General features: G+C 38.2%; 1 protein-coding gene across 2 annotated transcripts in view; it reads right to left on the reverse strand.

Annotated features, from left to right (window-relative positions):
• Window positions 1-1,125: 1,125 nt before the first annotated feature.
• Window positions 1,126-14,637, reverse strand: part of LOC145777505 (carbohydrate sulfotransferase 9-like) — a 42,808-nt gene continuing 29,296 nt past the window's right edge. Inside the window, exons 1-6 of one of the 2 annotated variants that reach the window (XM_082588887.1) lie at window positions 8,776-8,908; window positions 7,439-7,653; window positions 4,912-5,027; window positions 4,348-4,539; window positions 2,384-2,524; window positions 1,126-1,704 (exon numbers count right to left, since the gene is read on the reverse strand). In XM_082588887.1, coding sequence (XP_082445013.1) covers window positions 1,353-1,704; window positions 2,384-2,524; window positions 4,348-4,539; window positions 4,912-5,027; window positions 7,439-7,653; window positions 8,776-8,875 — 1,116 coding nt within the window. In that variant the 5' untranslated portion in view covers window positions 8,876-8,908 and the 3' untranslated portion in view covers window positions 1,126-1,352. Of the gene's footprint in view, window positions 1,705-2,383; window positions 2,525-4,347; window positions 4,540-4,911; window positions 5,028-7,438; window positions 7,654-8,775; window positions 8,909-14,637 lie in introns of those variants that run through there. The other variant, XM_082588888.1, reaches the window with a different exon arrangement.

The following is a 14,637-nucleotide window of genomic DNA, read 5'->3' on the forward strand; positions in this document are numbered from 1 at the left end:
TAAATACAATCAAACCGATAGCTCAGTTGGTTACAACATGATTTCGTGAACGGAGAAACTTCAAGATCAAGCGGCGCTCGACTCTCGGGGTGTGCGCTTGAGCAACGCATTCTAAGAACGGCTCTCCGTTCAGCGGCACCTAGTGGATGAAATAATTCTCCGGCAACAGCACTTTAACAATCGGAAAAGTTCACTCTGTCAATCTCGGTAACCACCCCTGGGGCAAAAGCCTCAGTCTAGAAGTATGCGAAACTACCAGGAATAACCTATCAACGTTTCGTCAGTCCGAGGATAAAGATTTAAAACCAACCGAACAAATAAAAAGTCGGTCAAATTCGTTTTCCATTGGTGGCAAAGCTAGCTGAGGTATTTTTAATTGTTTCAACAACTTTCATCACTAATAAGAGTTTACACTCTGAAGTAGTAAATTACTGTTGTTAGCTTCCTCTAAACCGATGCTTCTCGAACAGGAGCCACTGGGCTATCTATGAGAAGATTTTTTTCGTTCCTGGGGGGAAGATTTAATTCCCAAGATAATGGAAATGAAATTCTGTACATGTACAAACCTCTTACCGCTATGCGAAACTTCCAGGTTTAAGCTTCCAAAGAGACTCTCAGTCCTAGGATAAGGATTTCCAGAATCAATTTATTCCGGAGCGGTTTGCTTTTTATACTGTTCAAAACCTGGGCAGGTGTGGCTACCTTTTCTGATATCGATTAATCTAGTTATTCATTATAATTTTAAACAGACATAACTCAGCAACAACACTACATTCAACATTATAAAAACAAAACAAAAAAAAACAATAAGCGAACGTTTTCGGCTAGTCATACAGGTGTTTGAATTGTGATACTGTATTAGTATTTCAATACTTTTCTTATAGGCTGGAAAAGATCAATAGGCCTATAATATAGGCTTACCATATTATGACTAGCCGAATACGTTCGCTTATTGTTTTTTGTTTTGTTTTATTTTTTTATTTTGTTAAATGTAGTGTTGTTGCTGAGTTATGTCTGTTTATGGTTTAATAAATTTACCTTTCTACTCAAATTGTATCCTTGTAATCTATTAATTAATCTTATCCAGATTAATCTAGACAACACTTTCGGTATCCAAATCAAAAACCCAATTTGGTTTCAACGTTTGATGTCGATATATTTTCGCATGAGAAAGTAAACAACGTAACAGAATAAAACAGGACAGTTGCAAATTACACTATATTGTATTATATACGTTATATTCTATCAGGTAGGCAAAATACTGTGCATGTGTAAAAGATGAACGGATGAAGAATTGTATGCACGATACTGGAATGTCTGGAAATATAAGTTTGTCAAAAAATGTAACATCATTATCCATGATAAAGATATGGATCGTAATTGTAAAATACAAAGTCATCTTTATATAATTCTCTCAAAAGTTGAACGTCTGTTTCACGTATTTGTTCATAATATTTTCCCGCCACTGAATTACGACCAACTGCAGTTTTTCTACTTTTGATATGAACATCATCTGTGGACGAAACCTGTGACTTTGAATGTTCTATCACATAATCAATCATACGGTTTGCTTCTTTGGCAAAGTCATCGAACTTTATGATGTAAGAATAGTTGAAAGTACAAGGGTGACAAAGCATCACTTGCGGTATCCAATGTATGTCCAAACTTCCGGCTTTCCCGCTTTTGTATACTGCAATCACATGCCTAAACAAGTAAAACATGTTATTGCCGTCATGCATTTGTCGCAACGCCAATATGTTGATGGCTTTATCAGTAATAAAAATCAACATTCTATTACAATTCAGTACATATTAATATGCAACAAATCTTGCCAAACCTCGCACCAAATGACATCTAAGAATCTGTGATGGACACAAAATCGTATTTGTGATGGTCAGATGTCGTGTGAGAGCTTCACATCCAGAGGCAAAACTATTAGACCTTACCACTTTAAGAAACTCCACTGTCGAATTCGATGACAGGGCCTGCATCAAAGTTATTCAAAGCTTTTTCAAGTTGGCTACGCGAACTGTCAGTGTTAGGATTAAGCTTTCATGGAAGCTTTCTCATTTCGAGGATAAAGATTGAATGAATCAAATCATATTTATTGCAACTTGCATTGCACTTTTATTGTTATTTTCGCTTATAAAAGTTTTTTAAACATTCAAGAGCTACGGTAGCAGAACGTTTATATATTTCGCATATATTACCTTTGTAATCAAGAGTAGGCCTACTGATGAAGCCGCCTTTACGGCAGCGAAAGCTCTACCAATAAATTTTTGTACTTACCAAACCTGGTTGATTTTTTATTGATTATTACCTTTGTGGCTGCAATTCACTGTTGCTAGACTTTTAATTTACCAGTTTAAATTCAAATACTTGCCTGACAAGTTGTGGGAAATATATATGTCCGGTCTTCATCACTTCGATGTAGTCAAGAACTTCACTTTGTTCCGATGGTGATAATTTTTGAAAGGTTGCCAAAGCTTTAATGTTGCTTAGCTTCATCTTCAACAAATCTTGCCTAGAATTATAAAAGAAAAAAGCTATTTTGAAGTAAATCTCAGTTTAGCTAACGAAAAGAAACATTTTGAAAGGTTTGGGGTCATCTGATGTCATGTTCAACAAATCTTTGCATAAACAATACAAAACGAAAATGATAGTCGTGTGACGAACAGAGATGTACGTATACGCCGCATATTTGCGGCGTAGACTTTTTGTTTACGCTAACGCTTGCGGCCACATTTTTTTGGATAGTTTGCGCTTGAGGCTACGCCGTAAATATTCGCGTTTTTTTAGCGCATAGCGTCAACGCACACTTTTTAATGTCTTTTTTTTCGCTACAACACGCCAATATCTTCCAGCGCTGCAGTTGAAAGAATGTTTTCAATGGGCAAAGATACATTGAAATCAAAACACAGCAAAATGTCAGATGAACACTTTTAGATGCTTGTGTTTCTTCGTGGAAATTCAAAATAAAACTTGTTTGTTTCGAGTGGTTTATACCGTGTGAATGTTTGGCACCTAGCAAACAAAATGAGTTTACGCTAATATATGCGCTGACGCCGCCAATTTTTTTTACAAGTTGCGTTGACGCATACGGCGTATGGTTTTTCGAACGTTTGCGTTAATGCTGACGGCGTCAATATTTTTTGTATGCGCGTACATCACTGGTGACGAATGATCAGCCCATTTCAATATTATGAGTGAAACATTTTATGGACATTGGGTGAGTTTTAACTATTCTCAACAAATCTGCAACCATTGCTCCCACTCATTGCTAAACAAAACAATGTTTTTTTCAGTTTTTTTAAGTCAGACGAAAAGTTGCATATAACATTTTTAATTTAGCAGTTTGGTAAGCGTGTTGCTAAAGACGTTGCAACAAAGATCTCATAGCATCAGTTATAATTTTAACATTGGCAAAGTGGTAACTGGTTGGTTTTAAATCTTTATCCTCGAACTGACAAAGCCTTGATGGGTTGTTCCTGGTAGTTAAGAATTCTTAGAACCACAGACGCAGGACCTGTTACCAAGATTGATAAAGTGAAGTTTTCGATTGTTGAAGTGTTGTTGCCGGGAAATATTCCATCCACTAGGTGCCACTGAATAGAGAGCAGAGTCCTCTTGTACTGAGCAAGTGCAGATATAGAAGACAATCGTCTTTGCACATTCATCCTGTCTTGATGCTTAACCGTAGGCTATAGGCTTGCTCTCTGCTAATTGGGATAAGTTCAAAGAAGATATTGACGATGCTTCTGGTAACTTTAACTAACCATTAGGCTATGTTGAAATCAGGATTGTTTGCTATCATTATTGAATAGTTCACCATCTGTGTAATAATGAGTGATTTATAATATCGATGATGTTATTGCATCACAATTCAACTGTGCTATCAGAGCTTTACAAAAAGTTCCGTTTTCATTTCTTAGAACATGAAAACTTTTAGAATTTCAAATGTTTGACTTCGACAACTTGGATATTTTCCATGCAAAAACAACAACACGTATTTTAAACGGAATCAATAAATTTGTAGATACTTTTCTAGAATCAAACCTTTATGCCTAGCATCATTTGAAAGTGGTGCTGGGTGCGAATGTGGCTAACAAACTAACGCCCTATATGTGTATTGTGTAGGCATGTGATAACTATTAACTAATGCTAGTGATTATTGCATCACCAATTTTAGTTTTGGCATACCGGACAGCCGGACAGTTTCCTTTACTTGACGTCCCACTATCTGTCATATGAAGTCTGAAATGTCCATCTCAAACAGAACAATATTTAGTTTGGTCAGCAGCGTCTCCAAGTCACATAGGATTGAAGATGAAAACTTTATAAACTTACCAATTGCCAACCCCATGAAGATATAAATGAGCTTCATTTCTAGCAATTGGTTGTCCCACAACGAATGGATAGTAGGTGTTGTTTTTTTCAAACTTGTCAATATAAGCGGATGCCAGCCTTTCCAAGGGATGACGTGCTACAAGAAATGACGTATAATTGTCCACTCGAAAGCGTATTTGTTCATTGGGAAGACTGAAATGAAAACAAGTATATACTCTATTAATTGATTTGGTTCTTTGCTATTGTTGCAGTTTGGTGTGATTGTCCGTTTGAAGCTATCTTACCAAACAATACGCCAACATATGATCAATTTTATAATAAAACTTTTCAAGATAAATAACAAACGCTTCTATATCACTTTTGAGTGCGTCTTTGTAACTTCTGAAAGATGATACATTCAAGAGCTGGTAAAATTATGCCAATTATAAGCTAAAATCATGAAACCTGCTTCAGCCCAAGTAATATTAATGAAACAATCTTTATGCGTTTATAGCAATTAAGCCAAAAACATTTTTTAAATCAAAAACTTTTTTTACATCAAAAATTTCCGATGCTAATGCCTACCCTTCAAAACACGCGTTTCCATATTGTTTGCAAGGGCTTTTTTCTGGGATTGGATACTGCTCAAGGTAGGAAGTGTCTAGACCAAGCAAAACATCTTGCATCGTGGTACTTGCTGCCTGGAAAGTAAGAGTTCGTATATTGAGGTATTTACCCTGAGGAAAATCAAGAACGTACCTGGAAACGCAACTTACACGATGTTGATTCTGAGAGTAGGATGCGTCATGCAAATGTGTTGACAGATTTTCTTTTTGGTGGTTTAAAACTATGTAGTGCAAAAGTAACCAAATGATGGCCATTTAACATTTACAAACAGGTACAAACTGGCACAAGCTGGTGCTTATACTTAGTTCTTGGAAGACGGTTGAGGTCAGCTTTCGCCAAACCGTAATGCGCAACAATCTTGGTACTTGACAGTCCATTGAAGTAGGACGCACGCGTTCGATCAGTAATACGCATATCGTTAATTGGATGGTTAATTAAAATAGTTGCGTGCACTGCGGCACCTAACCAGTGCGGTGTAATCAAATGAACAATTCTGAGGTTGCTGTTTTGTTTGTTGAGCAATTTGGGCTTCTTGGGACCAACGTTGAGACCATCTTGAATCGCAATCAACTTTCGGGTTTTTGAAAGAGCCCTCCTCATTTTCCGGACGCAATGCGTTCAACCCGCAGGAGAGCGAAATTTTACTCCCAACAGAGCAGAGTGTTTAGCAGTAGCAAATGACGTCGGGAAGTAGGCTACGTTAGTATCCAAACCCCACTTCTCTGCGGAGTGCCAAGCAGGAAAGAAGTTAGTTCTATTCTTAAAAGGTCTTTTGTATGGCCCGATGGGGAATCAAACTCACATCTACCGACGCACAGACGGGTGCTCAAGTCTCAATCCATCTGGTCATTGAATTTTTAACAGGTTTTCCTGTTTCGGTCTCCCTAACTAAGTTCGACCGCCCCGATAACTCAGTTGGTTAGCGCGTGACTTCGTAAGCGAAGAAGCTTCAAGATCAAGCGGCGCTAGTTCGACTCACCGGGTGTGCGTTCTAAGGATTGCTCTCTATTCAGCGGCACCTAATGGATGGAATAATTTCCCGGCAACAACACTTTAACAATCAGAAACTTTACTCTGTTAAACTCGGTAACCTACAAGGATGCGAAACTACCAGAAATAACCTATCAAGGCTCTGTCAGTTCAAGGATAAAGATTAAAAACCAAACCAAAAATTTATTTTCTCGACCTCTGATATGCTTGGCATTTACGGTATTGTTTTAGATGGGATAAGTTAGTCAGAAATAAAATAAAAAACTGAACCTGGTGTTAAAAACTAAATTTAATAACATTCCTTCCAATATACAATGTTGCACTCGTATAGGTTACTGTGAGGTAGTGTCAATGGATTTCGAAATTTCAAACAAATACTCGTGTTATTCTACCATGCTAATACAGGTGGCGAGTATTTTATGGAGATTGTAATACAGTAGAATTCGCCTATAGTGACTTTGGCTATAGTGATACTTCGCCTATAGTGACACCTGTTGCAAAGTCCCGTTTGCAAACCATATGTTTTGCATAGAAATGACTTCGCCTATAGTGACTTCGTGTATAAGAACACTTTGCATACAGTGACACCACATTTCTGTCCCTTGGGCTCAAAAATTTCCGTATAAGGACACTTTACGGTGTATTTCCAGTTTAAGTTGGAATCATATTTTGTCCTTATCAGCATTCGCCAGTTCCCAGCCAGCAAATCCATCTTTTTACATTGATTTAACGTATGCAGAGGTTGAACTATAAAGGATTGATTTGCTGACTGGGTTTGAATTAAACCAACATGAGATGCGCATGCGCAGATACTGCACAAGTGACGTTATCAACGACGTCATCATTTGTCTATAGTGACACTTTTTCCGCGGTCCCTTCAGGCGTCACTATAGGCCAGCGGTAGGCAACCTGCGGCTCCGGAGCCGCGTGCGGCTCTTTCACCTCTGCGCTCTGGCTCACGTGATACTTTTTTGTACTAGTTCGTGCCACAATTAAATCATTGTGGTGCAATAATCAAAAACCGAATAGTTGCGACAAGGAGGCGCAACACTTTACCTTTGTAGCCAGTGTTGCCAATTGGTACTCTGGAGTACAAAAAGTAAAAACTTTGGTACCATTTTGGTTGCGCTTCCTATTAACCGATTAGTTGTGTTTCCCAGTCATGTTAAGAGTTAGCAGCTGTTGCAATGGTAACTACAAATCAGTTCTACAAGGTGCGGCCGAATAACTCGAACAAAAGGCTTTCCTGTAAGAGTTAGGTTTTTGCTGTAAGCAGTCAATTAGATGATGGGGCTCAGAGCAGGTTTTAGTTTGATGGAGGCGAGACCAAATGGCTAACCACTCGGCCACTGCTGCCGACTGTTGACTCAAATAAAGCCATCTGTATGCGTATGACAATTCGTCAGAGATAGCCTAGTTAGACGTCAAGGATTTCGTGTAAAAGTACAGAGATCACATTCAATACATAAATTTTTCAAAAATATTTATCACTTACTTTCGGTGTTTCACACATTATCAGTTTGAACTTGTCGGTGTACTTGATACGATACAAATCCAGTTTATGATATTCTTGTCTTGCTACATTCTTGCATTGTTTCCGTATACGCATTATTCGGCTATAATAAGGCTCGTCACATGATAATTCGTGGATCTCATCGTTAAATGATCGACATTCAGTTAGGAATGTCGGTATATTGGTAGTAGGTAACCCTGTAAGAAAAAATGTTATATTAAAAAGAATTTTTGTTGAAAACCATAAATATACATTTTTTATGCGTTCAAAAAAGTATCGGTGCCAAGCCTTAATTGATAAGGAAATGCTATTCCCCACAACTAGGCTACATATTAATGTGTTTTTTTTTTTACATATAATGCTTATACTGTAGCAGGCTCCACTTTTTTGTTATTTTTAGGCTTATGCCCAGTTGATGAACATTTCAATTAAGTGAATGGAAGGCAAAGAAGTGAGTTTTTATGTTTTGACAAAGGCACAGCCGCGCGCCCTCCACAAGCAACCGCTACGAGACCAAGTAAAAAAAATGAAAAAATTCTCATAAAAATATCTTTTGATGACTGATTTTTCCTAAGCTAGAAATTGCTACACTGTATCCAACACTCAATCACCTATCCCAGTGCACGTACTTTATAACTTACATACAGACGAAGCATCATATTAAATCATCAGGTATAGAGGAAGGATTCAAAAATGAATTGTCAAAGAACTGTGAACCCTTTGCAGCAATAAAACAAATGTTATTTCTCTTTATTGTTGTGTAGATACTCCGGGTTTCGTCACAAATGATTTTCGAGTTTGAAAGAGATTTAGAACCTTTTATAAAGTTTTCATGCATTTTCAGCGAACTAATTTGATGAGCCCTGATCAGAATATTTTTAGTGTGGATAACAACATATAAGCAGGGCCGGATTTAGCCTAAGCGCTGCCCTAGGCAGATACGAAAAGTGCCGCCCCCCAAAAAAAATTTTTCGATGGTGCGCTACGATTTATATTTTCAATTCCTTACAAAAAAGTTATTTGCACTGTTTATTTGAATACATCAATGAATGTCATTGTATAATTCCTATATATCTGTTGTGAATTATTATATTCACGTACAGTATTATCAATGTAATATATTCGTATATTTTGCCGCCCCCAATAATTTGCCGCCCTAGGCAACTGCCTACTCTGCCTACTGCTAAATCCGGCCCTGCATATAAGTAGTGGTCTAATCTCTCAGAACAATAACTATCGCTGGCAACTCTTAACGTGGATGATGATAGTTGATATTTACATCTTCTTTGTGCTCTCTAATAAAGTTTTCAACGACTTACCCATAATATGTGACGGCCATAGAATATATATTAAGTACACACAGCACAAAGAAATCGTCACAATTAAAAATCTTTTTGGACCAAATTTGAAACATTTCATTTTTATAAAACCGTTGGCGGAGTTGCCTACTAAAGCGCTAAAAATAAAAAAATTATTAATTAAATTCATAAACAGACACCTGCAATAGAGTCACTGTAGAAAGGAACTTAAAACCAATGGAAAGTTGGCTAATGACCAACTGCCAATGTTGTGTGGATCCCTTAGAACAGTGCTCTTCAACCGGGTATACTGTATACCCAAGTGTATACCAGATCAAAACTAGGGTATACAGCTGGAGAAGGGTATACGAAGGGTATACAGCTTAGATCTGTGATACGGTAGTGGAAGTCACAACAGAGGTACGGTGGCTATCGCGAGGAAAAGTTCTTTCCCATGTGTTTGAACTTCGCGAACAATTAGGGGCATTTTACACTGAACACGGAGACCCAAGGGCTTCTAAGTTTCGTGACATATTCTGGATTGCAAATTTGGCATACTTGGCGTCGATTTTTGATCGTTTGAACCAAGTGAACACCAGAGTTCAAGGGAGAGGGGGTGATACATGTCGGTCAACTAGCAAGATCAATGCGCTGAAGATGAAAATTGCACTCTGGAAAGAGAATGCTTTGTCGAGGAACTTCAATGACTTTCCTGTATTAAGTCAATACATGAAAGAGTCTAGCTGGGAGTTTGAGGACGTTTCTACTGAAGATAACTTGTCTGCCTTTATTGTTGGTCACCTGAAATTACTTGCCAACAATTCGACTACGTATTTTCCTGAAGATAACGAACAATGTCTGAAAGCAAACTCGTGGATTATCCAATCATTTAATGACGAACCAACTGAGGATGAGGAATTATTGGAACTACGGGCTGATTTAAATCAAAAGTACTCATTTCGAGAAGTGGATTACACAGAATGTTAGTTTCTCTTCTTGAATTTCCCGAATACAAAAATCTCGTGCAAAAAGCCATTGATTTCTTGGTGCAGATGTCCACCACTTATTTGTGTGAAGAAGAATTTTCCAGTCTTGTTCAGATCAAGTCAAACAAACGAAACTCGATACTTGACATTAATTCTTTGCGGGGAGGAATAGAGAAAGAGCTAACACCACGTTATGTCCAACTTGCCGAAACAATGCAACAACAAGCTAGCCATTAAATCAACTTCAATTTTGACGTTTTTTGCACTTTTGCATGCGTAGTTTCTTGTGCCCAGTTCAAGACTACTATAACCACTTTGACAAACAATTAATTAATTATTAGTTTTTCTTTACTTCCTATGCACAATTAAACATTGCTATTTGTCAGGTGCAACACCGAATTGGCTTAGGCTGGGCAGCATTTGAAAAGAACAGAAAGATTCTAACATCCAATAGACTCCCAATCAAACTGAAATCAAAAATGTTCAACACCTACGTTTTACCAGTCGTGCTGTACGGACTAGAATGCGTAAATTGGACATCATCAATAATGAAAAAACTCACTACCTTCCAAAACCACATCATGAGAAGCATGACCAACAAAAGGCTACTTGACCACACGAAAACAGAAGATCTTTTAAATATGAAAAAACTACATCCCATTGCAGCAATAATAAAATCAAAAGTTTTAAAAAGTTCTGTTCGGCCACACTAAAAGATCACAATTCGGAATCAGCAAAGTTTGCGCAGAAGGCAAGGTAGAAGGAAAAAGAAAACGTGGCAGACAACCAAAATGATGGCAAGACAACATCCAATCATGGACCGGACTCAACTTGGCGACACTGAGCGAGTTGGCTCAAAATCGCCACTCTTGGAAGCAAATAACCCATGTTGATGCGCAATTTGCTACAGGCGGAGATGACGACTGATGATGATTTGTGAGGTATACGAAGTTATTAAAAATTGAAAAAAGGTGTACCACGGACAAAAAGGTTGAAGAGCACTGCCTTAGAACACCAAAAGAGAAATCGATTTGTCAAAATCGATCATAGATTTATAAAATTGAGTGGATGTTCCTGATATCAATAGGTTACAGAACAAAAAAGTACTTGGCTGCATTGACTTTCAGGTTGGCAACCAGTAGCGGTTTCACGGGGGCACTTGGTCATGTCTCCCCACAAAAAAAACATGTAGGCTAATTTTATTTCTTTTTTGCAAAACCTTCTCGCTTGTTTTGCTGGTTCAACGACATTGGGTTGGCCTAACAAACAGCATGAGAATCGTGTGTTTTCAAGAGCAGATATAGGCCTATTGAAAAAATGTGTATAATTTTTTGTTACGTTGCTCAGACTCCGAAAATAACCTAATTCGTAGCCTACCCTGCTAAATAATGATGTTTATCTAAGATCGAAATACTTTGATGTTGCTTGTAAATTGTTGTAGGCTACAAGAAAAATTGACATGTTTGTAGTCTCTCCCCTGTCCGTGCATTTTACTTTCATTTTTTTTATTTTTACAGCTTCGGTAGAGAGTTTGTCTTGTTGAACCATAGGCATACGAAGCCGAGCAACGTTATCAAGTTTAACTTAAAGATTATTATATTTACAAAAAAAAACACAAAACTACGCAACAATTAAATATCGAACGTTTTCGACATCACAAGATGTCCTCTTCAGGAATAGTATAGGCTACATACAACTTAACTACATCTGAAATACAATGGTGTTCCCGACAATTTTCACCAAATCAAACGTCATATAAAAACCGTTCAAGTCTACTGAATATTACGTCATGGAAATTCCTAAAGCATGTGCCAAAATTGCACCATCGTTCATAAGACCTGTTTGGACCTGTTTGGGCCTGTTTAAACAGGAAATATTACATCAGCTTAAACACCTGTTGGAATGACTTCATAATTGTCTTTCATTTATTGCGTCACAGTTACTTTCTACGTGAATTTGAGATATTGATATCTATTCTGGTCATTCGTAAAATGATTGTTTGAAAGTTGGCCGCACATTTAACTGTTGGCTTAGTGCTTGCTAGCTGGACAAAGGTTCCGTCTTTTATCCAAGTAATCTGTTCTGTAGTGACAGTTTTCAGTGGTGTACGCGTTGCACCCCCTCGTTTTCGGTAGCCGTGGGCTAATTTTTACAGAAATACACTGTTTGAAAAGAAGTTCAAGTGTGTGTTTCTTCGGTCATTATATGCAGACGAAAGGATCCGGGAACTTTAAGTTACAATTTTCCCACGAAGAAATTATGGTTTACCGCTGTGACCATAAAAAATAAAAGACGAATTTGTTAGCTGGTAGGCCAAGAAGCACTTGAAGGCAAAAAAAATAAAAGACGATTCTCTGGCTAGTGTTTGTACGGAAGCACAGGCAAGACATAAAAAATAAAAGACGAGTTCTTGTCAGTTGGTAGGCCAAGAAGCACTAGAAGCATAAAAAAAATAAAAGACGAATTTGTTAGCTGGTAGGCCAAGAAGCACTTGAAGGCAAAAAAAAATAAAAGACGATTTTCTGGCTAGTGTTTGTACGGAAGCACAGGCAAGAAGCAAAAAATAAAAGACGAAGTTAGTTAGTTGGTAGGCCAAGAAGCACTTAGAAGCAAAGAAATAATAAAAGAAGATCTTGTTGGTTGGTAGTCTAAAGAAGCAAAAAAAATTAAAGACATTTCTTCTCAGTTTGGTACAGAAGAAAAAATAACTTTGACATTCATTGGCAAGAAAGAAGATTAAAGGCAATCCATCTGTGCTTGAAGATTCAAGTGGAAGAATCCAAGCAAGTTTTGTGGACGTTTGGACTTCACATACTCGTACAGCTACGGTATCGTGCATTTAAATTCTTTTTTGTATTTTTACGGTCTTTGCAGTTAAGTTTTTTATAACTACTTGTTCCCGACAATTTTCACCAAATCAAACGTCATATAAAAACCGTTCAAGTCTACTGAATATTACGTCATGGAAATTCCTAAAGCATGTGCCAAAATTGCACCATCGTTCATAAGACCTGTTTGGACCTGTTTGGGCCTGTTTAAACAGGAAATATTACATCAGCTTAAACACCTGTTGGAATGACTTCATAATTGTCTTTCATTTATTGCGTCACAGTACTGCATACGTGAATTTGAGATATTGATATCTATTCTGGTCATTCGTAAAATGATTGTTTGAAAGTTGGCTGCACATTTAACTGTTGGCTTAGTGCTTGCTAGCTGGACAAAGGTTCCGTCTTTTATCCAATTAATCTGTATTGTAGTGACAGTTTTTTTAGAGGTGTAGGCGTTACACCTATTTTCGATAGCCTCGGGCTAATTTTACTGGAATACACTGTTTGAATAGACGTTTCGAAAGTGTGTTTATTTTTGGGTCATTGCATGCAGACGAACGGATTTGGGAATCTTACGTTACAATTTTCCCACGAAGAGATTATGGTTTACCGCTGTGACCATAAAAAATAAAAGACGATTCTCTGGCTAGTGTTTGTACGGAAGCACAGGCAGCATAAAAAATAAAAGACGAAGTTAGTTAGTTGGTAGGCCAAGAAGCACTTAGAAGCATAAAAAATAAAAGACGATTCTCTGTCTAGTGTTTGGCACAGAAGCACTTAGAAGCAAAGAAATAATAAAAGAAGATCTTGTTGGTTGGTAGTCTAAAGAAGCAAAGAAAATTAAAGACATTTCTTCTCGGTAGGCAACTGAAGAACTTTAAGCTAAAAAGTAAAGACATTTCTTCTCAGTTTGGTACAGAAGAAAAATAACTTTGACATTCATTGGCAAGAAAGAAGATTAAAGGCAATCCATCTGTGCTTGAAGATTCAAGTGGAAGAATCCAAGCAAGTTTTGTGGACGTTTGGACTTCACATACTCGTACAGCTACGGTATCGTGCATTTAAATTCTTTTTTGTATTTTTTACGGTCTTTGCAGTTAAGTTTTTTATAACTACTGTAATTTGTGTGTTTGTGTAACTTAATTTTTTAATTGTTAAATTTAGCCCTAACATTTAATATGTCTACACTCGGTGGCGACAGGGACTCGACCGCCGTCGACTCGACTGAGTTTAAGCCTGATGATGTTCTTTGCGGTCGGGCAGGCCATTCTGGGGAGGGACCCATTAACGATGAGGCTAAGTCAGTTCGAGAGGCCCGGCATCTTAGACGGGATATTTTGACTCAAATTGGGAAACTTTCTGTGGCCCTAGGTTCTTTGAGTGATAAGCAGGAACTGTTAATTTTTAGATCTAAGTTATCTACTTTAGAAGAGGAATTACGGCATTTCCATGCTCTTTTGAGTAAAATTGTTAACTCTGCAATCTTGGCAGAACTTCGTGATAGGGTAGATCCCGAATTTAACTCGTTAAAAAATAACTTCGAACAAAAAGAAAGTGAGTTCTCAGATAGGTTGGATGCTGACATACATCCTGAGGATAGCGCCTCAAATGTAAGCACTAGGATGTCTGAGAGCTCGTCACGGATAGTTGCACAAATTAACCTACATTTAAGACGAGAGGAGCTCCAGATCCAAGCTGAGGCCGAAGCAAGAGCTGCTGAGGCCATCGCAAGAGCTGAAGCCATACGAGCTGAGGCTGCCGCACGAGCAGAGGCTGCCGCAAGAGCTGAGGCCATACGAGCTGAGGCCATACGAGCTGAGGCCATACGAGCTGAGGCTGCCGCGAGAGCTGAGGCCGACGCGAGAGCTGCTGAGGCCGAAGCGAGAGCTGCTGAGGCCGCCGCGAGAGCCGAAGCTAGAGCTGCTGAGTTCGCACTCAAAGACGCTCAGTTGAGGGCCGAACAACGTAAAGAGGTAGTTTTAGCTGAATATCGTTCTGAGTTGGGCTCCCGGCGTAGCTCTAGGAAGGGCTCTTCTAGGCATTCCAGAAGTGAACATCAATCACAG

Source organism: Aplidium turbinatum, chromosome 9 (genome assembly GCF_918807975.1).
Source record: "Aplidium turbinatum chromosome 9, kaAplTurb1.1, whole genome shotgun sequence".
NCBI classification, from domain to species: Eukaryota; Metazoa; Chordata; class Ascidiacea; order Aplousobranchia; family Polyclinidae; genus Aplidium; species Aplidium turbinatum.